Source organism: Drosophila rhopaloa, unplaced genomic scaffold, assembly GCF_018152115.1.
Source record: "Drosophila rhopaloa isolate 14029-0021.01 unplaced genomic scaffold, ASM1815211v1 contig_3, whole genome shotgun sequence".
Classification (NCBI taxonomy): Eukaryota; Metazoa; Arthropoda; class Insecta; order Diptera; family Drosophilidae; genus Drosophila; species Drosophila rhopaloa.
In genome coordinates this window covers 7219552-7245253 of record NW_025335123.1, presented here as the reverse complement: position 1 = coordinate 7245253, position 25702 = coordinate 7219552, and the positions used below count along the sequence as shown (strand labels likewise).

At 37.6% G+C, this 25702-nt stretch overlaps 1 protein-coding gene and 1 long non-coding RNA gene across 7 annotated transcripts in view; one reads left to right on the top strand and one right to left on the bottom strand.

The window, feature by feature from the left end:
- Positions 1 to 24069, bottom strand: LOC108039377 (transcriptional regulator ovo). Of its 4 annotated transcripts, XM_017116369.2 has the most exons (5): positions 22844 to 24069; positions 4511 to 5950; positions 2760 to 4369; positions 1367 to 2047; positions 1 to 1018 (listed from the first exon to the last, which is right to left on the bottom strand). In XM_017116369.2, exons 1-5 carry the CDS (start codon positions 23247 to 23249, stop codon positions 833 to 835), a joined length of 4323 nt encoding a protein of 1440 aa, XP_016971858.1. In that variant the 5' UTR covers positions 23250 to 24069; the 3' UTR covers positions 1 to 832. The 4 variants fall into 4 exon arrangements, with proteins under 4 accessions (XP_016971858.1, XP_016971857.1, XP_016971860.1 ...); XM_017116368.2 differs by having other exon boundaries at positions 2760 to 5950; XM_017116371.2 differs by having other exon boundaries at positions 3237 to 5950.
- Positions 6622 to 25702, top strand: part of LOC108039380 — a 52784-nt gene continuing 33703 nt past the window's right edge. For all 3 annotated transcript variants that reach the window (XR_001769013.2, XR_001769014.2, XR_001769012.2), the window contains exon 1: positions 6622 to 6788. This is a non-coding gene — a long non-coding RNA (uncharacterized LOC108039380). The remainder of the gene's footprint in view (positions 6789 to 25702) is intronic.

The window sequence follows — 25702 nt, the reverse complement described above, 5'->3', positions numbered from 1 at the left end:
TCAGATATGTATATAATATATATTTATGTGTTTTTTAGTGTTTGTTCATTTAAGATCAGTACAATTGGTGGTATTGCCTAAGAGCTAGGATTAATAAAATATATATTCAAATATTTTTTTCGCGATTCGAATTTTTCATAATGTATTGGATATTGTTGGGCTTTGACTTCATTTATGAACAGCTTTAGTTTACGTGTTTTTTTTATCGACCTTAGCCTAGTTTATTTGAATGTTTTGCCTCTTTGCAATGTGGTTTGTGATTAATAATAAATATGTATGCGTATGGTTGGTGGTGTGTTTATATGATATCCTTGCTCATTTTTTTCGCGTTCTTTTTTTTTGTTTTTTGTTGAATACAAATAAATGCAAACGTTTGCAGCTTGTTCGGTTGGTAGCTCCTCACATCTTACAGCTATATCCTTTATATATTTTCGTGTAATATATATATACCTACATACGAGTGATAATCCATAATTTGTGTGTTGCTCAAAGCATCTTCAAAACATTTCTTAGGCCTAACGATAACTTTTTGACTAAGAAGCGGTGTTCCAAAAAAAAATTGATTGTAATAAACGAAAATTCAAGATTAACTATAAACATAAGGGCTCAATTGTTCAAGTAAGAGAGATTTGCACAGCAAAGTGAGTGGGGTAGCGTGATACTAAATCCTACAGCTTATACCAAATCTTACGGCTAGGCAAAAATATACATAATAAGCATAATCTCCAAAAATTCCGTATCCTCCGCTGGGGGGGGGCAGTTTTCAAAAAACTTCAAAGTCACAATATTGGTTGCTTAAATTGTTCAAATACTTAGAACTAAAATCCATCCACTAATTGTGGACTGGCATGGGCAGCTGGCCGAGCAGATTGTTGGCGAACTGCGAGTTGGTGAACTTGAAGTGCCGCTTGTCGTAAAACTTCAGCAGCGCCGGCGAGAATGGATGGTTGTTCTTCAGGTGCAAATAGTGCACCTCAGGTTCGCAGGTGGTGTGACCGCACTCCTCGCACACGTACATCTGCAAATAAAAGGTGGATATTAGTTAAATTATTTAAAATTTGAATTTATCGAAAACTGTGTTTAAAATACAATGTAACCTATGTTACCCAGTTAAATATTTGAAGTTTTTGAAAATGTTTGAACGAATACCTTTTTTGGCATGTTCCAAAACTTCCAAAACCTATAACTCTGAAAGTCTTTATCCGATCAATTAGTTCCGAACTTATATTAAAATTCATTTGTAAGAGATTTGTCTGTTTCTTCTGAGAACTATAATAAACATATTGACATATTGATAAAAAAAACAATATTATAAGCAGCTCAAATTAAGGAAACCTAACAGGCATTTTGTACCCCGCTTTCTCACCTTGGCCCTGCGCTCCTTATACGCGTACTGGTGCTGGACGCTGTGGACTTTCTGGCAGTGCGACTCCAGCGAACAGCGCTGAGTGAAGCTCTTCTCGCACAGGTTGCACTTGTACGGCCGGACGCCGGTGTGGGTGCGCGTGTGCCGCTTGAGGTCGAAGGTGTCGTTGAATCCCTTGCCACAGAAGGTGCACAGATACCGCTTGATGTCCGAGTGGCACTTCATGTGCCGATTGAGCAGTCGTTGCAGCGAAAATGTCTTCATGCAGACGCGGCAGACAAACTTATTGTTGCCCGAGGACGAGTCCTCGTTGGCTCCGCCGGATGAGCCCATGCAAAGGGCTTCAGCGGATCCGTGACTGCTGGCATTGCTGCTTGCACTGCTATTACTGTGGTGCTGATGCAGTTGCTGCTGCTGTTGCTGGAGGGATTGCTGCTGTTGCACCGATTGTTGCTGCTGCTGCTGCACCGATTGTTGCATACTCTGCTGCTGCTGTTGCTGCGGTGAACCTTGCTGCTGCTGTTGCTGCTGCGAGTGGTGGCCATGCTTGCTGAGATCATCAATGCAATCGATGTTGCGTATTCGGTGATGGCCACCATGGGCATTCTCCACGGCCAGCGGGTTCTTAATGCCATGTCCGCCGTTGACAAACTCCAGTTGCAGATCCGGTGGCAAGCCCAACTGTTGAAGAAATCGTAATATATTGATTAATTAAGGTTAAGAGAATATTTTTTTTGAGGATTCAACAAAACTAAGACAATCATAGACAATCACAAACATCAGGTTAAAGACATGTAATCGGGTTATCTCCTAGGAAGACTCGTTGGTAAATGTTTAGCGCAGGCCCTAAATCCAAATAATGTACCCAAAAAAAACTCTTTAGTGAACTGATAAAAATAAAAACCCATTGCAAATGATACATTCATGATTTGAAGATAAACTCTCATTTATAATGAAAACATTAATTACAACCCACTGTAACTCTTACTAAATATTTTTAGGTTGAGTACGTTTTAAGATTATTATATTAATGAAATTCTTTTTTTTTATTGTTTAGCTTTTCCACATATTATATAAATGTAAATTTTACATATTCCTTCTTCATATATAAGAAATACAAGCCAAACTTGTCAAATGTCTAATGAACACTGTGTTTTCATACAACATACAAATTTTAAGTTAGAAAAATTTCATTTTTAAATGAAATTAAATCTTTTGGAACAATGGAGTGGATATATAGAATACTTTGAATATTAACTTTAGAAGTTGATAGCAAACAAAATTTGTTATGAAAAACATTTCCATCTTAAAAATCAGTTCATCAAAGTGCTTTTGATAGTTCATTTTCTGGAGACCCTTGCTGACCAATTACCGACTCCTCTTCCTCACTTACGCGCCGTTGCAAGACTTTGCTCTCATTCAAAACGGAAACGGTGGGCGATGGCGCCAGCAGTCCCGCTGCAGTGGCCGCCGCCGCGGAGGCCAATGATCGCAACGTGGTGCGGTGCACCGTCTTGGTGGCCGGCACCTCTGGCGAGGATTTCAGCGTGGATATCAGCGTGATCATAGTGGAGCCATAAGCCACCGCCTTGGCCCGACCACGCAGCTTTCTGCCCGATGAAGCTGGCGGTGGAACCAAAGTTCCTCCTGCTGGTGTCTCCGCTTCCAAAGTCAACTGCTCGGTCGTTATCTCGGTTATATCTGGCCTGGCTTCGATTAGAGACTCTGGCTTGACACACACATCCAGCGCCAACATCTCCACAAACTCTGTGTACCTAGTGGTCTTCATCAGTGTGATTTGCTTCTGGTTTTGAGCCTGGTTTTGCTGCTGTGATTGGGTATTTAGGTGCTGAACAAATGGATAACTTACGCTTTGGATGAGTGGCTTGGTGTCCAACAAGGCGGCTGCTGCTGCTGCCGCTGCATTTGCATCCAAAAGTGGACTGTTGCTACTGCCAGCACTGCTGTTGCTGCTGTTGGTGCCGCCCGAGCTGCTGCTGCTGCTCATGGGTCGCTGCAGATGAGCGGCGGCTGCAGCAGCAGCAGCAGCCGCCGCAGCGGCCGCAGCAGCTGCTGCCGTTGGCGAGGGAAGCGACATGTTGCTGTTGTCATGGCTATGACCATGGTGATGCGAGTGATGGGTCTGTTGCTGCTGCTGTTGTTGCTGGTGGTGGAAGTGATGCTGTTGTTGTTGCTGCTGATGTTGCTGCTGCTGCTGCTGGGCATACATATTGTGCTGCTGGTAGGCGGCATGTTGCTGCTGCTGTTGCTGGTGATGCGACTGTTGCTGTTGGCTCAGCAACTGCTGCTGCTGCTGCGACATCATGTTAGCCTGCTGCTGATAGCCGCCGTGCTGCGGTTGCTGCTGCATCATCAGGCCACGCGTGGCATGCTGATACGAAGGCGGTGGTTGCTGCTGGACATTATGTTGCTGCTGCACATTATGCTGCTGCTGCACATTGTGCTGCTGCTGTTGGACACTATGCTGCTGTTGTACATTGTGCTGCTGATGATGCTGCTGCTGCTGATTGCTGCTATTCCGGGCCATATTGTGGGTCAACTGCGTCAACAGATTCTCGTGCAGGGCATCCAATTGTGATGTGTTTCCATTGTGCGGCTCTACGGGTGTTACCGAATCCGGTGTTAGCGAGGGCGTGGAAACCAGCTCGAAGTCCTGCCGCGGACTGGTGGACTCATCGTCGTCTACGCAGCTCCGCTGCAGGAATGAACTCAGGTCCACAGCATCGGATAGTTGCTCCAGGAGATGATCTGTCTGCGAACTCAACATCAAAGTGGCCGTAAACTGCAGCGGGTCGACGGCACCATTTGGACACTGACCCGAACTGGCCAAGTCCGACATTATAGCATCCTCATAGGCGCTGGCATTGAACTGACCGGAACTGCCCATCGTTGCCTGGATAATGTTCTGCGCAAAGGTACCAATGTCGATCTTGGCCTCGTCGTACTCAATGTCCGGCTCATCCTTCAGTATTATGCCATAGGCTGAGGGATTGCCGCCGTAAAAGGGATGACCGATCATTGAGGATTGACCGTTGTTGTTGTTGTTGTGGTGATGATGATTATGGAATTTGGAATTGGACTCGTTATAGTTAGAAACACTGGCGAAGTTCAAAAGGTTATTACCGTCGAGATTACTGTTTGGACCACCAACACCGCCACAATTGATGTAGCCATTGCCGCCGCCACCACCACCACCGTTTGTTGCTGCTCCTCCACCTCCTCCTGGTCCTCCAGATCCGCCACCAGATCCTCCCGATCCGCCAGAGCCTGCCGACATTATGTATGCCGCCGCTGCCGCGTTTTGCAGGAAATTTGCTGGATTCGCGTTGAAATGAGAGTGATTTCCGGGACTCTGGCCCGTATTATTGCTGGCCGTGCTCTGCTGACCGCTCTTAAGGCTCTCGTAGAAGGGCGGAAGTGCGCCCGTGGGCGGTGAGTTGGGACCGTAGTTCCCTCGGCCGTCTCGGCCGCCGCCCATGCCACCACCGCCGCCGGCTCCGGATCCGGGTGAACCAGCACCACTGCCCGCGTTCTGATTGCCACTGGAGCCACCACTGCCGCTGTTTTGGCTGCCAAATCCGGAGGATTGAAATCCCTGACCGGCGGCACCGCTAGAACTGCTGCTATTACGGCCGTGTCCGGCGGCAGCGGCCAAAATTCCGGGCAGCGAACGCACCAATCTTGGGTTCAGCCTTTGGGATTGGGCCAGTAGCACTCGGGCGGCCAAAATTGTGCTCCTGCGGCGTGCCTCGCGCACTTGACGCGCTCTTTCCAGCCTCCTGGCGTTCAGCTCCTCATCGGAGTCGTAGGAGGGACTCCTTCTTTTCGGCACGTGATAATCGATGGGTTCCTGTTGCTCGGGACCAAGTTGATCGAGGGGTGGCAGGAGGAAACCTGACCTGCTGGTGGGCAACTGGGATTGCGGAGCCCTTTGGATCACCGAGCAGCGAACGGCGGGCGCGGGGTCGCGAGGAGGTGGTGGACTGGGACGCTGATCCGCTGGAGGCGGTGTGCTGCGCAAGCGCAGGGATAAAGGCTTAATCACCGGCAACGGGGGCTTCTCATCCACAATTAGCTTACAACCACCATCCGAATCGGAATCCGAGTCGGAGTCACTTTTTGGGGAAACTGGCGAGGATTGGACCAAGGACAATGTTAAATCCTTTGGCTCTTGGGGATATTCCTTTCGTTGGGCTTGGGTTAAAACCACTCCGGTGTTATAGAATCGAGGGCGTGGTGCCTCTACGCCCACATCCACTTCGTCTTCCTCCTCCTCCTCCTCGGCCGCCTCTTTGCTCTCTCTTTTGTCGTTGTCCTCCGTTTCCTCTCTCTCCTTCACTTTCTCCTGCTCTTCTTCCTCTTCTTCTTGCTGAGTTTTTGGTATACTAATTGGGGAATTTTCAATTGTGCAGTCTTTTGTGGCTAAAACGGAGGTGGCTAAATCGGCTTTGCTATTATTAACCAGAGTATCGCTTTTAACAGGCGTTATAGGGTTAACAGTATTATTTTGTGTAACGGTGGTGGTGGGTGTTAGACGCTGCAACAATTCGGCGGCAAAGTTTTCTGCAAGAAATAAAAGAACAAAATTAATAAATAGCAGGTGAATACATACTTTAATCAAGGTAAAAGTAAATAAGCTTTTCAAATCTGTAGAAAATAAAGAACATTCGAGAAGATAGCAAAGAAAGAAATAACCGAAATTGAAAAAAATAAGAAGTTGCAACTTTTGTTTCGGTATTTCTGATCCGTCCGCTTTGGCAATTGCCGTTTAACTGTAAAAAGGAACGGAATTTTCTACGAAATGCGTTCTTCCTTTCGATCTAGTATTCATCAAAAATGCAAGTGTGTGTGTGTACTGTAACGCTGATAGAGTTGTCAAAGATCAATAAAAAGGCAAATCTTGAAATTGTAATTTCAATCTTTAACAAGCGACTGAAAACTATTAGACCTCAAAAAGAATGCTAGAAAAAGCGCAGTACAGATTTTCTCAATTTCGAAAGCATTAAGGCACTCAACGAAAATATTGAATGTAAGAAAAAGAAGAAATAAAAATATTCCAAGTAAAATACAAGGCATTAAGAAGTGATATTGGAATTTTCCAAGGGTTTCACAGCGGAGAGCTGTTTGTGCGACATTCATTTCTTATTATCTTTTTCCCACTGATCACTATTCCATTGCCATCTCACTCTCGCATTTGAAGCTTGTGAGAAATTACGAAATCCTTTTTAGTTTGTCATCCGCAAGTGCAAGTGACGCTTGAAATGTAGTAGAAAAATGTTGATAATTAAAATTGTACCATATTAAAGGGAGTAAATTAAAGAAAAACAAGAAAATAACTGAATTTAAAGTTATTTGAAGAAATGTAATGGCAATGGATATCTTGAGAGCAGAATAAAATATGGTAAATAAAAAATGCAATTCTAGTACATATGTATGTATGTATACCTAGTAATCAAAGTAAAAGTGGATTAAAATATCTATATATGTACATATGTAGTTAAGGTCCAATTATAAGCAATTAATCCTTTAAAAGTCCATTTTATAATAAATCTTAGCTTTCTTTCCATTCGTCTTATTATTAATCTCCGTATTCTAATTGAAGTTGAAAACGTGTGTTTTCGAACTTCCAATTTTAAAGGCTTTTTTGTTTAAATTAAATCAATTGAAATGGCTTTAAAATCAATTGCGGTCGGTTAATTACGCCGATTTGCCAATTGCAAGTGCAAGTGCAAAGACAAAACGGGCAAAGACAAGGTTAGCCACTAAAAGCCGTCTTGGCTTTAAATCAAAACAAGTGCAGTAAAAAAAAGGCAAGAAAATCAACAACATTGCCTAGTAAGTTGTTATTGTTGTTGTTTCGATCAAGATCAAGGCTTTTTGTTTATGCATAAGTGTGTATGTATGCATGTGTGTATGTTTGGTAGCGTGGGTGTCCGTTGTTGTTGTTTTTCTTGGCCCTTTAAGAGTGTGCAATTGCAAGAGTGTGTGCAATTACAAATGACAATCACGCATTCGCTATCTCGCTCTGTTGGTCATGGCCAATGCTTGCAGTAGCTGCGCAGTTGACGTCGACATTATCGTCACATAAATTCTAACTGTCAAACGCAATCGTACACATCCATGCACATACATATGTACGTACACACTTTTAAGCCTTGATTGATTTTAAATCAATTAAAATCAAATAAATTTAATAATTTGATTTAAAACGTCTTTAAAGTAAGAGATTGTGTTGGAAAAAATTAAACAACATTTATTTGATACTAAAAATTCATTCATTTCTAGCCTTCATACAAATGCATATGTACAATTGTATGCATTTTTTAAAATTTAAAAATTACATAAAATCCACTGTACAATAAAGCTATAATTGATCGTTTGCCTTGCCGATTTAACGCATGTTTCCCCACCCCTTCGAAATGCCTGGCATGCCATTTATGTTTTTAATGGGTTAATAGACGGGCCACGCCCACATGCCCACATTCTACACGCCCACATTCTACATCTTACATTGATTCTACATGTTACAAGTTTTAGTTGATTGGTGTGTGTGAGTTTGCATTGCCATAGTTGTAATTTATTTTATTGTGTTAAGGTCAAGGCGAATTGTAAAATGTTTATAATTACACAAACACATACAGAAAACATGTTTGAGCTTGAGTTTTTCAAGTTGAAAATGAAATGCGAAAAAGGCGTATTTGTTTTTTTTTTTATAATTTTTGTGTGTTGCTGCCATGAGGAAATGAATTTCAATTGAAGTTGTATTGTACAATAAAACACAAAGCACAAACATTGACCTCGAGCCAACAGCAATTAAAACAAAGTGAGAAAAAAGAGCGCTAAAACAATTAGAATTTGTTCTATCTAAACAAAGAGGGCAAACTGCCGATTACCTAGAATATCTGGCCATCTCGTTTTCGCTAACACTCAAAGAGTTCAATGTACGTTTTATCCTTTACCGTAAATTTATTTACATACTCGCTCCATCCCTTTCGCACCGTGTGTGTGCTTGAACTTTTCAATTTAAATTTATGCCCCACTGAAATCGGAGGCTTCCACCGATTTCGTCTAGCGCGAAATGCGTCGTAAAAACACAAAAAAAAAATGACAAAAATAAAGAAAAAAAAACTGAAAAAAATACTCAAAACCCACAAAAAGTGCGAGTTTCAACAAAAATGAAATACATTTGCTTGTGTCTTGTACACTTAAAAAAAAAAAATATTTTTTAAAAAGCTTTTCTTATTATTAATTGTTAAAGGAATAATATTTTTAATACAAAAAATATTAAAAATAGTAGTACAAATTACAAAAACCTCTTTTGAAAAATATGAAATATTTTTGAATATCTGTATCTGTTAAATACACTTGGACTTCATACATTAGTTCTTTGTTTATACTTGGTTTAACCAGTAATTAATTTCTTGTTGTGTACTATACTATATAAATGTAAATTGTGCATGACAATGCCGACAAAGCAAAGCTTTTCGATCCGAACCGTTGAAGTTGTCGTCTAGAATTCGTAATACATTTTATTTTTTATTTTTCGCGCCCTCTACGTACATATGGATTTTTGATTTTACGGTTTTGCCGCCTGCTAATTGGGTAGATGAACCCAGGTTGCTGTTCATATTGTTATTCTGCGGGAATTTCCATGTGATTTAGATGAAGTAATCCCTTTGAGTTCCTATGTTTGAGCTTTGGTTCCTGAATTATGTCTGTATTTCAGCATTTTGCTTTATATTCATTCGGATTTTTTTGAGGAAGTATTTGCATATTTTTTTGTTAATTTTAATGCATATGCGGGTGGCACCTGCGTATTAAAGCAAACTACGTGGGAAGTACACGTAACACTATAAAGATATAACTTTAAATTTGTCGTTAAGGAAAATCACCAATATATATTTTATTTATATAATAATTTTAGTTTTATTTGAAGGTATACAGAAAAATCCAAACTATTTTATTTTTGTACAGAAAGAGAGGAAAATGTCGCAGAAATAGAGATGGCGATGTCAGTCAAATTCCAAACGCATTCTGAGCTTATCGCATATTTAATTCCTGGCATGCACGACAATTCGATGACGGCACACACCCACCCACCTGCCACCCCCTTTCAGCCAACCTTCCTTCTTGGTCTTGTGCTTCTTCATGTTTGTTTTATATTTTGTTTCTGCTTTTCAAGTGGTTCTGTGTGTCTAATTGCAAATGCCAAACACGTTGACAGAGGCGGCAACGTTTTCCAAGCAGCTCTGCCCATATACAAATAAATGTATATGTATCTTTTAAGCTATGTGTATATATATATATATGTTTAGCTATATAACTGGCTGAACAATGAACAGTTCCAGACCCAACCCAACGCTTAGTGGGCCTCTTTAATCCATGATGCTATTGACAATAATGCTGATCATGCTGCAACATACATAAATTGACCCCAATATTAATAACATGCACCAGGTGCTGTTCTCTTGATTAGCTATTGTTTAAGCATTAAGTAATGATTGGATCTGCCAGATAATTGCTATTGGTTGAGGCAAGCTGATGAGACAACCTGCAAAAGCTATCAAGTCTCGTATCAAAACTTAATTAATCAAAATTCGTGGTAGGTAATAAAAGTTACATTAAAGTTTACTTAAAAAACAAATTGTGGCTTAATTAACTATGTTATATTTTCTACTTTTAATAAACCCCGTATAAATGGTTATTCTTTTAAACTCAGTTAAAATACAATTTGGTTTCTTAAAGCCATTTTTAGAAACAAAGCATAACAAATATGAGGCAATAGGGCAGTGTCAGCCCTTCGTTGGCCCATGAACCCATTGGCCAATCTCCGGCTGGGTGACCCACTTCAAATACGCATCGATCCACCCCAACAGCCACCCATCGAAACTTTTGCTTTCGCAAAGCTAAAACAAACCGAAACGATTGCAAATGCCGAACGGAATTTAATAGAGCATGAAACTAAACGGAAAACGTTGACAAATGCAAAAAAAAAAAAAGATGGCTTAAAAATGAGATGGAAATAAATGCGAGAGTGGTGGAGTGTTATCGATTAGTCGACAGACAGCTAATCAATTCCCTGGCCAACTGACAAGTGCGTGTTTTCTGTTCCTTTCAAATGTCCTGCAAAAAAAATAGAATAGCAGATGCAGAACCCTTGTCAAGAAAATGGGGGAAAAAAGACGGCAGGAAGAAGCTTCCTGCGATCCTGCCAAATTGATGAATGCATCCGTTTGAAGGAAGGAAGTTCAAGCTTCTAACAGGTGCTTTTTGTTCAGGTCCTTTCCCCGGTTATTTTCCCTTTATCGCTGACCAAATGACCTAATGTCCGCGCGCTTCCCTTACAAATTATGTAGTGTAGTGTAAAAGCCTAAACAGCGAACCCTTTTTTTCCTGCCGATCCTTGCAGCATTTAGCAATTCTAATGCCACAAGGACTCAAGTGTTGTGCCAACCCATTTGCAACACGATCCGATCCGATCGGATATTGTTTTTTTTTACTCTCTTTACTTTTTGCCTGTATCAAGATCAAGATCGCTTTTTTTTCTGGCCAACAGACCCTCGGGACAGTCTATAAATTTATGGGCTCCTTTTCTCGCTCCCCAAATGAATTTGTCTCTAACGCCCAATTTGGCTTTTGGGTTTTATTTCTTTTTGTTTTTCGTTTCTTAGGGGTTTTTAGTTTGTGTTTCTTCCGCTTCAGCTGCTGTTGATAGTTCGATTTCTAAGGGCTTCCAAGGTCTTTATTAGGACCTTCCGTCTCGGGTTACCCACTCATTTCATTTCGCTGGCCGCAACTTAAAATGCATTAAGTGCCATGCAATTAAGTTTTATCGATCCACGAAAATCTGCCCATCGCGATTGCCGCTTTGTTATATATTTATTTATAAACATGCCCTGTTGTTCGCTCCACATATGTATTAAGTATATGAATTATAAATTGCCGGCGCGTTAACAAAATAATTTCGTTTAACTTAATTACATTTTTTGCGCTTGCTTGGGTGATGGGTTCTTGATTTTTTTGCGGGTTTTTTTTCGGGTTTTTATAAAAAATGTATTGTCAGTCTTGGGGTTAAGTCTTTTGCTTTATTTTATTTTTAATTTCTTTATAGTTTGGCGCTTAAGTCTTTTGTTTTAAAAACGGCTTTTGTTCCAAAGTTTAACATTACCAAAAATAGAAAGCATGAATTTAAACATATTTTAAGGAATCTATTTGAGAATAAAATAATGTTCCATAGTATTAACATTAATTTAATAAATGTTTTTGCTCACACTTCTGTACATTTTCCCTCTGATCTCAAACATATTTTTATTTCTGCTGCTGTTACTTCGTTTTCAAGGTCGAAATTGCAACGAATTATGGCCCCTGCTAAATGTTGGTTAAGCATTTAATGTTTAAGTGTGTGAGATATTGCTGTCCGTCATCATCGGCGTTGGCAACCACTCAGGGCCTCCGACTTGAAGCGTCTTAAATTGCAAACCACATGGATATGGTCCGACTGTCTAGTGTGTGCGTGCGAACAGCAACATTTTTACACAGAACAAAAATATGCAAAAGAATGTCATTGAGAGTCATGATTAAATTAGATCCGATGTTTAAGATCAACGATATAATATCGACCAAATTTAATATTTTAAGTTTTATTTTTGGTGTCAAATCTTTCCCTACCGAATTTATTGTTCCTGTCTTTTTTTTGCTTCTATAAAAATTAAAAAAAAATTGTTAAAAACAAATATTTGAAAATATTTTTTCGGTGTAGCATACACAGTTACAAACAAGCTGTGCTGACATGTGCTACGTTTTGTGCAGCTGCTAATTACAGTTGCTTTTATTTATTCGCTGCCAGTATGCATTTGTTGCTGTTGCTGTTCTAATGCAGCTTTTATGTGTTTTTCAATTTGTTGCTTGCTTTTTTGGTATTAATGTCAATGCTAACCTTGCTCTCTTTCATTTGACTCGTTTACATTGCAATTTGTGCTGTTATGTCGTCGCTTAGACTTGAACTAAATGTGACATTGGCAAATGCCAAATATGCTGCTCAAACAGATGGCCAACAGGTGATTGTCCTGGCCAGAAGGGCAAAATGATATGTACATTACGCCCACTTGACTATAAGGTATCGAAAATAAAGGATCCATATGATGTAGTATTAGGACTATCAAATATATTAAAATATCTTATCACGACAAATGTTGAAAATTTATACATATATAGCAAAAAAACGATATTCCCTTCGATAATAGCGATTAAATTTTAAATGCATTGTAAAATTTCAATATATAAAAAGTATTGAAATCAATATCGAATTTCGCTTTCAATACTACTAGAGTAATTTAACTATTGACCACATTTTTGCCAACTTCTCAAACAAATCGAGGACGCACTAAACAAAAGTGCAACAAACTGTTTAACAAAAATAATGAAAAATAAGGTGGAAAAAATAAAACAAAAAATGTTTGCTTGCACATAGTTAACTATCTTCTATTGTTTCTGTTGCTCGTGTATTTCAATGGGGCAAAGTTTTAACGCAATTGCGTTAAATGATTTGTAAGCCAATGCGGCAAAAAACGAAAACGAAAAAAAATGGAGGAGGCTGCACCTTGTTGTTTTTGTTGTCTCTGTAAAATGTTAATGAGGCAGGCACGAACTGTGAATGGAAAATCGCTTTCTGGTTCTATATATGTGTATATGTATATACTTGTATATTGTTTACAGATCTTGGGGTAGTCAGTAGTCTACTGAGAAACAAGTGAGATGCAGGGAAAATAAACAGGTGAAGCTTAAAAAATATTATTATAAATGTAAGGTTTTTGTTATTAGAATTATAAAGAGAAACTTAAAAAACAAACATATAGTATTTAGAAACGCTTTTATTATAAGTTTAATGTCTTGAATGCCTAAATTTCTTTGAATGCCGCATAAAAATGTAATTCTGTATTATGAAACATAAATTTTTCACTAACTATACATAGATATTCCTACCTAGTAGAGCATAAGTCATATGTAGATCTATTGGCTGTAACAATTAGCACATGCACATGAACAGCCTTCGATGCCGTTTTTTTTTGTTTTTCAGTTAGTCAGTCCATTTAGTCCGTCAGTCAGTCAGTCAAACAGTTGTTCAATTCGCACGGCTGCAATTGTATGGTTTTACTAGCTGTTTAGCATGCTTCTTTGTGCAACTGACACACACAGACAAATGAGACACAAAATTTAGGTCAACGCATATAATATATTCATTCTAAAAACACTTCTCAATTGGCCGGTGCTTGTGTGAGTTTTGTCTATATCAATATTTATATTCGTATTAGTCAGTTCCACAACTGCAACAACAATTGCGAAAAACAAAACTGCAAACATTTAGTTGACAAACACATTTGCGGTGTATGGAGATAATGACGAGAAAAACAAAACAAAAAAACGCGAAAAACGTAACGGAAATTCGTCAAATACAATACTGAAAGCCCAATAAAGTCGATGATATATCGTGCAAAACAAACTTGGGGATCAGTTAAGTAACTAGTTCTTTTAACGGCTTATTTTAGCCTTCGAAACAGGTGGTTTAAAATTAATTGCAGGCACTTGGTAATGAGACAAGTGATGAACCTTTTAAGAAACTAGTTTCGGGGATCACTTCACTTATATATTTAGCTTAATTAGCGATGCATTTTCTTGTAAGCCTGTTTTTTCATCTGAAATTTATTAAGTTAATTTTTAATTTTATGATGTTTGACCTCATTATTGGTACACACTTAGTGCATTTGATTTTGTATCTTATTAGTTAACTTGATTTGTTAACAACCCAAATACAATGTAAAAACTATTTTTTACACTAAATCTGCAGTTGTTCCTGATACTTTAAACCTTCAATCTTTTTCTCTGGTGAATTTCCCCCCGTGCTGTATCTTTTTTTTTCAGTTTTTCAACCGCATCTGGTTGACCTTGGCATACCGTTATATAGGCCCACGATTACAACATAATATCATCATCTGTCAACGACAACGAGCACGTTAAAATTTTAGTAAAGGCAACTAAACAAAACCAAACCATAAACAAAAAAATCAATAATGATGATGAGCACTGACGACTTGCCTAACTCTTGCTCTCAATACCTCAATATTTATTGCTAAATGCGAACAGAGAGTGAAAAACCAAGAGAAGCGCTCTGGCTTGGTTTAACTGTAAACGTTTAACAAAACTTTTTGTTTTTTCCAGGAGTTGGGTGACCCACATTTGCATACAGAAAACAAAAAAGAAAACGAAAAAAAAAACGAAACCGAAACAAGTTAAGGGGGAAAACAACAACGAGAGATTATGTTAAGCAAACACCCACTTACAACACTTCTCTGCATCTTCTCCCCCATTTTTATATATTTTTTTTTGGTCTTATTCGGATTTTGTTACAAATATGAAATTATGCGTATAAATTTTATTTGGGTCTGAAAAATGAAATGATCCAAAACCGCAGCCAAAAAAATGTGGTTGTTGTTGTTGCTTTAAATGCCGCTCTGTTCATTATGACGTAACTGCTGCTGTGATTACAGACCCGGTGTTAATACAGTTAAAGCGGCCTAACCTTGAAAACCGGTAGATTTTTTTCTCTTTATTTCGTTTTTTTTACTCAATTTTATGTGTGTCCCACCGAGTGTGTGTGTGTGTTAGTGTGTGTGCATATCATTTATTAGTTGGCTTTTATTTATAGTTTTTGTTGTTGCTGCTGCTCACTGTCTGATTATTATTATTATTATTCTATTACTTTTATTCGATTTGTGTTTGTTGGTAATTTTCACTTGCAGTCCACAGCCAAACAAAAGACTTAGGCAACGAACTTGATATTGATATTGAAATATTTGACATTTGTTAATAAACAAATGCATGTGTGTGTTTAATTATAATTGTCTGATTATTATTATTATTATTCTATTACTTTTATTCGATTTGTGTTTGTTGGTAATTTTCACTTGCAGTCCACAGCCAAACAAAAGACTTAGGCAACGAACTTGATATTGATATTGAAATATTTGACATTTGTTAATAAACAAATGCATGTGTGTGTTTAAGGTGTCGAAAACTGTTGAATGTATTTTTGCGGTATCAAAGGGGTTAATACAAATTATTTTAATTTAGTTGATTTTTGAATATGAGTTTTAGCCATTCATAAAAAATCGAAAATATTTTAAAAAATAACGGGAAGTCAAACATAAAACACACAAAACGATTGTTGTCTATTACATATTTGGCATTTAAATTATTTTTCTGTTACACCTATAAATGATCGAATCTTAAATGATATAATAATGTTATCCCATCCTATATGTCGCCACTATTGATTGTACTGAATTCCTACAAACAGCAGGTACAATTTAATTTGTAGTGCTACCCACTCCACGTTTGGATAATGTGGGTGCGATAAAGATGCATTTGCAGAGAGAGAAAAGAGCGATCATCGCATATATCATCTCAACAAAAAGTTGCATACGAATAAAAAAAACAAAACAAACATCTGCATACAAACAGAGAGGCATGCATTATATATACACATGTAAAGATATATACAGATACATAAGTCTTTTCAGGTCAGGGTTGACTTGTGACTGACTAAATGAATGAATGAATGACTGCATGAAACTGCATTTAGCTGCGATTGTCTCTCTTTTTCTCGCACGACTAACTAAAGCATTGACAACTCGTACTATATAGTCCCCCTCCCGATATCTGCCCCCGGTCCGCGATATGCCATATGCGTTAAGCACATTGCATTGGAGGCTGAGGCTGCACCTCTGAACTGGTTTTTTCCCAGCTTTCGGCTTGACAAACGCAGCCATTGACAAACTGATCAAGCTCACACTCAGTTGCTTATATACCAATTTAATGCGGACGTACATACATATATAGATCTTCTTTTTTTTTTTTTGTTTTGGCAGATATGTGAAATTTCATCGCCGTTTCGATTTTGGTTGTTTAAAAGAAATTTCATCAGAGGCAAAATACAAAAACCTTTGTCTCATTCGGAAATTGTGCAATTTACGCGGCTCATCTGCCGCAAGCTGAAAGTATCACAAAATAGCCCCCCATTATTCAATTATGCTTAAAACCTATGGATTTGTGAAATTTCTCGGCTATTCCGTTTCGTTTTTTTTTTTGGTAGCTTTAGCCGGAGAGATTTGCATAAAATTGAAATTTGTGTGTCGATTTTAATGGCTGCAAAGTGTGGTCACCGTATTTCGCATTTTCGGAAAAAAAAAGGAAACTAAGCTTGTTCGTAAAGGGGTCTTTACTAGACTTACACTGAATTAAATATTGTGAAAATAATTTATAAATGTATGTATTTCTTTATTATTATTAACTTACATTTTTGAATTGGTGTTCTTGTATATCAAACCTTCATAGTTTCATAATTATTTAATCTGCGACAAATATTTAAAAAATGCATTTGCCCTTCCAAATGTGTTTGGAATTTTTTAGTATAATGTTAAATTCAATTTAAATCAAGGCAAGACCCTAAGGCGGAAATTAATTTGCATACAATCAATAAATAAATCATGTTTCCCCCTTTAAGTGTCGGTTGTTTTACGTTCAAACAACAAATGTCTAAAATTTAATCATTTAATGCCCATTACTGCGAAATGTTAACTATTTAAGTCTGATTTAATCATAAGTTATTTAAGATAAAAATTCACACACTTGAAAATGATTTGCCATTGGAATATAATAATACCTATCGAATAACACCCCCAACTCACCTCATCAGTTATTTTTTTCACATGTTTAAGTTTTAGTTAGAGCAAATAAAAACGGTTTCGCTGCCTCTCACGCCTTTTGTGGTTTTTGGCCGGGGCAAAACGTGTTTTTTTTTGCCGATCTTCTGCCAACAAATACGCAAATATTTCACAAAAAAACAGTTAACTTTTTTGCTGTTGTTAACATCAAACGAGAATGAAAACAAGTTCTATATTAATTGTGGCCTGTGCTTTTGCTGCTTTGATTACAAATGTTATAAAAACGTGTTTAAAACAATAAAGAAAAAACAAATTTTAAACACACAAAAATATATCAAACGAAACAAGTTTCCCCGTTTTCGGATGCATAAAAGTTGATAATAATAATTTTCAAAAAATATAAGAAATTCGCAGCTAAAGCGATTTACAAGTTATTGACACTTGTGCGATTGCAGAAAATCGGGGAGAAACAATCAGAAATTAACAAAACGAAATTTGCGAATATTTTTGGCAATTTATTTGTTTTGGCTGCGCCTCACTTGCCAACTGTTGAGCCGAGTTATTTATGGACCTTGTGTGGGCTTAATCCAGATTTTGTTTTGAAGGGGGAGAAAAGTATATAGCAAGTATATAAAATAAATTGTATTAATTTGAAATATTTTAAGATTTTATGTCAATATTATTGCTTAAGATTTAAGCATTTTAAATATTCTCTTGAAATATTTTGTATTCAAATTTGATTAATCATTTCTTAAAAGTTATTAAATATATTTAATATAACATTTTTTAAAAAGGTACATAAATCTTAATGTTTTATGGGCTTATTTTTAAATCGTTTATTTCTTCTTTCTGGTTTCTTCCTTCTTTTCTTTGATTACTTTTATTGATCTTATCATTGCCTATCTATATCAAAAGGTAATTCAATTAGAAATAGTTGCGGCCCATGGAAAAATAGTGCATTTTCATGACAGAAGAACAAAGGGAGATAGATATAGAGGGAGACAGGGACAAAGACAAAGAAAATACACGCACCATCATCATCATCATCATCGCACTGATCATTGCTTATGATCATGTTTATATATCTTTCCGCTGCCTTTCGTTCATTCTTCGTTCTTTTGTTCTTTTTTTACATCGCTCCTTCTTATTCATCTTGTTCTTCTTCAACTGCATACCAAAAAAAGGAAAAATAAGAAAAAGACCCAGCAAAGGCGGACAAAAACTCGCTTCCTTTTTTTTCAAATGTATATTCTACGTTCTTTTTGCTCTCTTCTTCTTTTGCTGGTGCTGGTGCTTCTTCTTCTTCTCGGTTGGCAGCACTTAAGACCTGTTTTTTTGAGTCTCTCTCTATCTCTCTTTCTCTTTCTGATTCTCTCCCGTTTCCTTTGTGCTGTGTATTCTTGTTTGTTGATTCACTGCACAAATAAATCTCGGCTTTGAATGTTATCGAGGTGTGCAGGATTCTCTGGTTGCCCTTTTTTCGCTTTTCTCATTTCATTCTTTCCGATTGTCAAATATCGTTTTTGGAAGCGAGATTTAAAAAAAAACCCTTGGCACAGGTAGATCCTCAAATACATACCGATACATAGTGCATTGTTTTATCAGTCTTTCAGCAGGTAAAACTAATGCCAAAAAAAATATAAGGGAAAAGGAAAAACAAAAAACAAACGAAGCGAAAAAGAACGCATTTTTACTGCCTATTGGAGAAATCAAGTTCGCTGCTTCAGTCTTTCGATTATAAATTGCTAAGGCAGTGAACTTCAGGTTGGCAAGTAATTGGAAGAAATACTGCTAGGAAAAAAAGAAACATTTGTACATTTTTAAGAAAAATTTAATCAATATTGCCAATATTTCCTATATGCACATTTAAAATAGATTATATTCTTTATTATCTATCATTCAAAGAATTGATTTAACAAAGTGGGGTGTGCTTTTGAATTGTTCAATTGGTTAATTATCAGCCTTTGTATTAAAGCATGTTTCAAGTAGTTTCCAAACATTTTGTTGATTAAACTATTGTATTTTGTAATAATTTTTTGAATTAGAAAATGAAGAGTTTTAATTAACTTCATAATCTTTTATAAGGGCCAGGAAATTAATAACAAGAATTGAGTCTTATTTCTACTTATTTTTGTGAAAGAAGAAGGATTAAATTAAGTTAAATTCTCGAATCGTATTTTGTGATTTATTTATTTGGTATTCTCTTGGCATAAGAATAACTATGATGACTATTTTAAATTCCATTGCTTTTTTGATTGTACATTATTAGCTTTTTCATTCAGACTTACAACATTAAGATATTTAATATCAAATAAGAAGGTTTACCAATATGAGACTTGAATAATCAATGCCGAAATGTTTCTCATTAGTCTATATTCCATTTACATATGTATGTTCAATCAAGAGGAGATCCCCATCTCAACTCCAATTAGTTGGAGAACTCAGAGTGAATCCACTGGGATCAAGCGCTTAATTGAAAAAACAATAGAATTGATTTGATTTCCAATGAAAATCTCAGCGCCTGAGCACTCGCACTGGCACTATGAAGTAATGGGTTTTGGGTTTTGTTTTCCGTTGTCCCCTTGTCTTTCTCTTTTTGCATTTACCATTTACCTCATTTACCACTTGACTTTTGCTTTTGACTCGTCGTCTGTTTTGAGACGGTGAGTGTTGTTTGCCGAGGGTTCGCTGAACTTGTCTCTGGTCTTTGGAGAAGGGTCGCGAGGTCTTTAAGGGAACCTTTCGCTAACTTCCGCTCGAGGATTGCAACATCTGCGTGTAAGCTGCGTGTGCAATTGAAGTTGCGGTTCTAATAACAGCTGCAGAATTTGCATGGATCGCTCTTCTTTTCACTCCTTATTTATTTTTTGGAAATTTCTTTATCGCTCGATCGGTCGATCAATGAATTTCCTTTCAGTTATTTATTGACTTTTACTAGCGGGGCCAGAGAAATTCGCTGATATAAGATACAGAAAAATGTAACAGGAAGTTATGCTCATAACTTCCAGCTGTGGAGGGCTAAAAAACTAGGAGGAATTCTTAGCCATATATGCATGAAGTTCAGTTCTTTGGCTTACTCGGACATCTCTCTTTCTCTCTCTCCTGACTCGTTTTTTTTCTTTTAGCAATATTCATCCTCCAAGGCCCTTTAGCATTTCACAAGCTCTGTTCTGTTGCCTTTTTGCCTCTTCTGGTGGGTTTCTTCTCCCGTCTTCATTTCGACTGGTTCTACAAGTTTTATTATGGCCAGTTGCCTTGACTTTGCTTAGGCCAAATGGCAGACGACGTGCCTACAATGCACCCCACCCAAAGTCCTCATCCTCCTCCTCCTCCTCCTCCTCATCAACTGAACTTGGCTCTCATGATCATGATCATCTTAGTCATTGTGTGTAGTTGGAACTTTAGCGCAAGTCTAGGCTGCGAAACAAAAAAAATGAGTTCTTTTTCTGCTCCACACTCTTTTCGCTTCTTTGGGGTTTGACTTTGGCTTTGGCTTTGGCTCTTCATCTTCTGCAAAACTTGTACTTTTGCCTGGTCGAGAGGAGATTTTTTTAGCTGACTTTTAGTACCTTGTACTTTGCTAGTTATATAATTTTTTTCTTTCGTTCTTGCTTTAGTCTAGTGTGTGAGTGTGCGCTCAAGTGTGTGAAGTTCTTGGCCATGGGCACAGTCCACAAAAGGTAAGAAAAACACGAACCGTAAGCGGTAATTGAACAAAAAGTGAACAGGCAGTGTGACCAGCGGGGTTTTCAAAATCAGAGCAGCACGAGAATACAAGAAGAGTAGGTAATTAATTTAAAAGATACAACTAATCGTATATAAAGGTATAGGTATAATAAGAAATCTTAAGAGCACAAATGTTTGAAATAACGTTATAAACAAAAGAGCACTAATTTTACAGTGGCCAAAGATACATTTATTGGCAATTTATATTTCTCAAGATTATGTCAAAAACCTTGATGTACTCATTCTTGCCCATACATTTTAAAAAACTAACCTTTAAAGTGACATATATAACAACAACATCTTAAGATATTAACATCCTAAGATATATTACATAAGACTTATTAAGTACTTCAAAAATATTAATAAAGAAATCTTTTAATGAAGACTACTTCACCTAAGCAGATTAGATCATAAATTTATATATAACCAATTTTGCAATATTGCTTCTAGTATATATCTAAGGTTGCGAAACGATTTCCCTTCAAATAGCTTCCATTACAATATCCGCAGAAATCATAAAAATTATACAGCGGAAGCGTTCATAATACATTTTTAAGTGGATAGGCGATAGAGATGATGAAGGGAGCTTGGCCGGCGTTAAACAGGAGGAACCGAGAACGCAACGTGTTATTTAATTTAATAAACGTATATAGCACTCTACTCGCTCCATGGAAATAATATATATAAGTTATAACCATGAAATATAATGCCCGAGTAAGGGGCAAAATTATGAGGCTGCGTGTGAGAGACGATTCTGTCGAAGTGAAGCCGTGCTATGGTTGAAAAAAAATATTTGTATAATTAAGGCCAGACAAAGGGCAGTTAAAAAAGCTTAGAAACAAAAGACTTAAGCGAAAAACTTGAAAGAACGCAGAAATAAATTCACTTTCAAATAAAATCGAAAAGAACTTAATTAATAAACCCGCCCCGAATCGAAGAAAGTTCTTCCCGCCTAATCATGTATGAAAATTTAAAACCTTTAACCTAAGCTCACCGCCTAAATCGAAATGACTTAATAAGCATGCTGGGCGGTTATATAACAGATACAGAAGCACACAAAAAAAAAGAAAACTGAACACAGAACCGAGACCAGAACAGACTGAAACTCTGGTTGGGCTTTTGGCAAAAAAAATAAATAAAACGAAATAAAAACGCTTACGAAATTCAATGAAAGTGATTGATGTCGAAGTGAACCCATAGCTCCGCTTGGAGAATGGAAGATAGACAGGGCAGATATAGCTACAAAGATACGCTGGGGACGAGTTCGTCATGGTGTGGGCGAAAAAAAACTAAAACAAATAACAAAAGCTGCCCAAAAGTGAAGCTTGAAACTTGAAAAGATTTCCAGGCAATAGATATGGCAGTTTGTATTTCTTGGCGATTTGCCATCGGCCAATATACTGACTGACAGATTTGTAGCAATTATTTATTTAAGAAAATTAAAATTCTTTGCATTGTTCTTTGAGTTTTTTTGTTGAAAGAATTCTTAAACGAATCTTTGAACGCATTTATATCGTGAAGAAGTATCTAAGGTAACATTTTTTCAAAGACCTTTGTCAGGCTTAAAAATTAATTTTACTGGTTGAGAGAAATAAAAGGTAAACTGATTGATATAAACCGAACAAATTTATTTAACTAACCAGATTAAAATCACTTTAAACCAAGATCTTCATTATAAAGTGTAATCAAAGCTTGGGAATTACTGGAAAACCGAAAATAATACTAATGAAATACAACATTTATTGCATTTGCTTATGAACCAAACATTTAGAATTTTTAAGAAGAAAAGATAAGAAATAGGAATGCAATGTTTTTGAGTTCTTTAAGCTAATCAAAAACTAAGAAGACTAAGTTTCTAGAACCTGTCAAGAAGTTGGTTAACAAAAGCCCTGGTTAACAAAAGTCTCCAAGACTCTTCAAAAATTTTACTCTAAACCTAAAATGTTTTCATTTTAGGGAATTTTTTTGGAAGATTTTTGGTGTTTTTTTTTTTTAGAGAATTTAAACTTACCATTTTGAACTTGGCCTGTGGCGCGTTCGATGTCCAATTCCGCAGGATTTTGTGTTTGATTTAGGTTTAGAACCGGGTTCGGGCTCTGATTTTGATTGAGATGATCGAGACTGTGGCGCGATTGTCCGAAGTAGTGGCGACGGTGGTGGAATCGCTTTCGCGTGAGGCTCAGCGGCTGTTGATCTGCTTCGGGCACCTGTCCGAGCACCTGTTGCCCCTGACCTTGCGGTTCCGGCGGCGGCTGGGTGGTGGGCGTGGGCGAGGGGGCGCTGCCACTCCCACTTGGGCTGAGTGGTGGCACCAAACGCTCATCATCCTGGTTTTTGTGTTGCAGCAAGTTTTGCGATTCGAGCAAACGTTGTTGCTGCTGATGCAGGCGATTTTTGATCAGGAATATTTTCGGCATGATGGATTAGCGATGATGCAGTGTGCAATTTGCGATTGATGATAAGCGATTTGCGATCAACGAAACGAAACGCGACGACGACACGCGACGATTTCAAGGAGGCGGCGATTTTTTGATTGGGTGGACGAGGGACAGTCACAGTGGGTCCGAAATAAACAAGACACTAATCCAATTGTGTGTGTATGTTTGTTCGCCGCTCGTCCACTGTGTTAAAAAAAAAAAATTGTTTAATTTCAGTTTTGATTTTCTCATGAGCACAGCTCAAGTCAACTTTTGTTTGGCCCTCTTCATGTCTTTTGAAATTTTTTTTAGTTTTTTCAAGTCAAAAAAGTCATTTATAAATTTACAGAGTTATTTTGAAGTTCTGCTTTTTGGTTTGTTTTTATATGGGAGTTTTTATTCGATTTCCTCAAAAAACTTGAGGAAAAATGTTCTCGAAAAAAAAAGTTCTTTCAATTTTGATCAGGAAAATATGTTTTCTTAGTTTTTAAAATTTTTGTTCAAATTATCAAGGCTTATCCCCTGGTTTAAAAATTTGAGTTGAGAAAAGTGGTCTTTCTCCGATTTTGAAAATTCATATTTTGGGTTCTCAAACACTTTTTGGGTTCTTGTTTTTTTTTTCGGCGCACTTGTAAAAAATATTACTTGAAAAAAATTTGTTTTGCTGTTTGGTTTTCATGTATTGGTTTTCTTATATAATGATGCACAACACTGTGTTTTAGTATTTTTAAATTGTATATTTAATGTGTGTTTTCTAGTTAGCTTTGGTTTTTTTTGGGTTCGCCCAGGTGAGTTGAAGCGAAAACACGTGCAGTCACAACGCCGGTTCGCCACTTACTGTATTCGAGGTAGTCAGTTAGGCCAAACCAAAGTCAACCGATCGATCTCGCCGCTACAACAAACTCAGTTAGACGGCGAATTTAAAACACCGTAAGACGTGAGAGAGAGAGAGAGGGAGAGCGAAACTTCGCTTTCGTACGTGAGCGATCGTGTGAGTCAGAAATAACGAGATATGATATTCGCTGTCGCCGCGGATCTGGCGTCGCTTTTTCGCTGCCCAGGTGAGAAAAGCGGCGAGGCGAGCGCACCTGTGTGAGAGAGAGTGAGAGTGTTTTGTGTGCGTTGCCTCATTTCGCTCACATAACGTTTCTCATGCAGTTTCTCGCTCTCTCTCTGTCGCTCTTTTTCTCCTCAGAGTCAAGGTAAGTCATAATGATGATCACGATCATGATCGAGATCGCTGGGTTCTTCGTCTTGGCCATTTGCCGGTTGAGAGGTTTTTTACTCTATTCCGGGAGCTGTACTTGTTGTACTTATAGTTTTGGTTGATTTGGAAATATCGGGCGGATTTCCAAATTTGGGATTTTTAAAACTCATGAAAGAGAATACTAAAATTCAAATAATGTGTTGTACTTTAATTTACCCACTGTTTTTTTTTTAATTTGCATGTTCTTATTGAGTTTTAAAAAATTTTATTGAGTTTAAAAATATAATTTTGAATTAAAAACCCACGACACGGTTTGAGCAATATACATCTGGTAAAGTAATCAAATATAGAGAAAGGCAAAAAGAAAATTTTAAATTCCCTAGATTTTAGGTTAATTTATTATTATTATTTTATATATATCGTTGGGTATTACAAATATTTAAATAAAAACAATGAACTTTAAATGTATTCATTTGCCTAGTGTAATAAGTAAGTAACAGAGGTTCCTGAAAATTATAAATTTTTATTCAAATATTCTGATAAGTTCGTGTCCTAAGTCTTTTGGTTTTTTCGCTTTCAAATTGCGAAGAGCAAAAAAAAGAAAAAGAGGGAAAAGAAGGTAGGAAAAGAAAAAGATTCCAATAGTTTGTTTTCCGCGGCCCTTTAAGAATTTCATCATCATTGTCCCTGTGTGAGTGTTTTTATCGAAGGAAAGAGAGCCGCAGCAAATACAATAAGAAACAACGAGCCGAATAAGAAGAAGCAGCAAGTGGAAAAAAGTACCCATATAAGCGAAATTAAACGGCAAAATAGTTGGCAACGCAGGCATTTCTCGCTCTCAGGTGTGCGACTTGCCCTCTCGCTCTCTCTCACCTGCTCTCTCTTGTGTGTGTAAGAATGACGATCGCTTAGAATGCGCTTAGAATAGCAAATAAGATTGAGAGCGAAAGAGAAACGGATAGAGAGCCAATAAGAGAGCCAAGCCTAGCTCCATCTCTTTCCAACCCACACAGGTGCGCTGCCAACGGATAACTAACGTTATTTCACACACACATCCAGAGCAAGTGATGTAAGCGACGGCGAATTCAGAGCGTCGCACACCTGTATCAAACACACACTACAAATACAGACGCACGCTTACGCTCTCCTGCGGCGACGTAACAAATTTACAGCTAACTTTGAGCTAGTGTGAGAGGTGAGAGAGAGAGGGCGACGTGCCGAAGGTAAAAACGAAGACGATCTAACA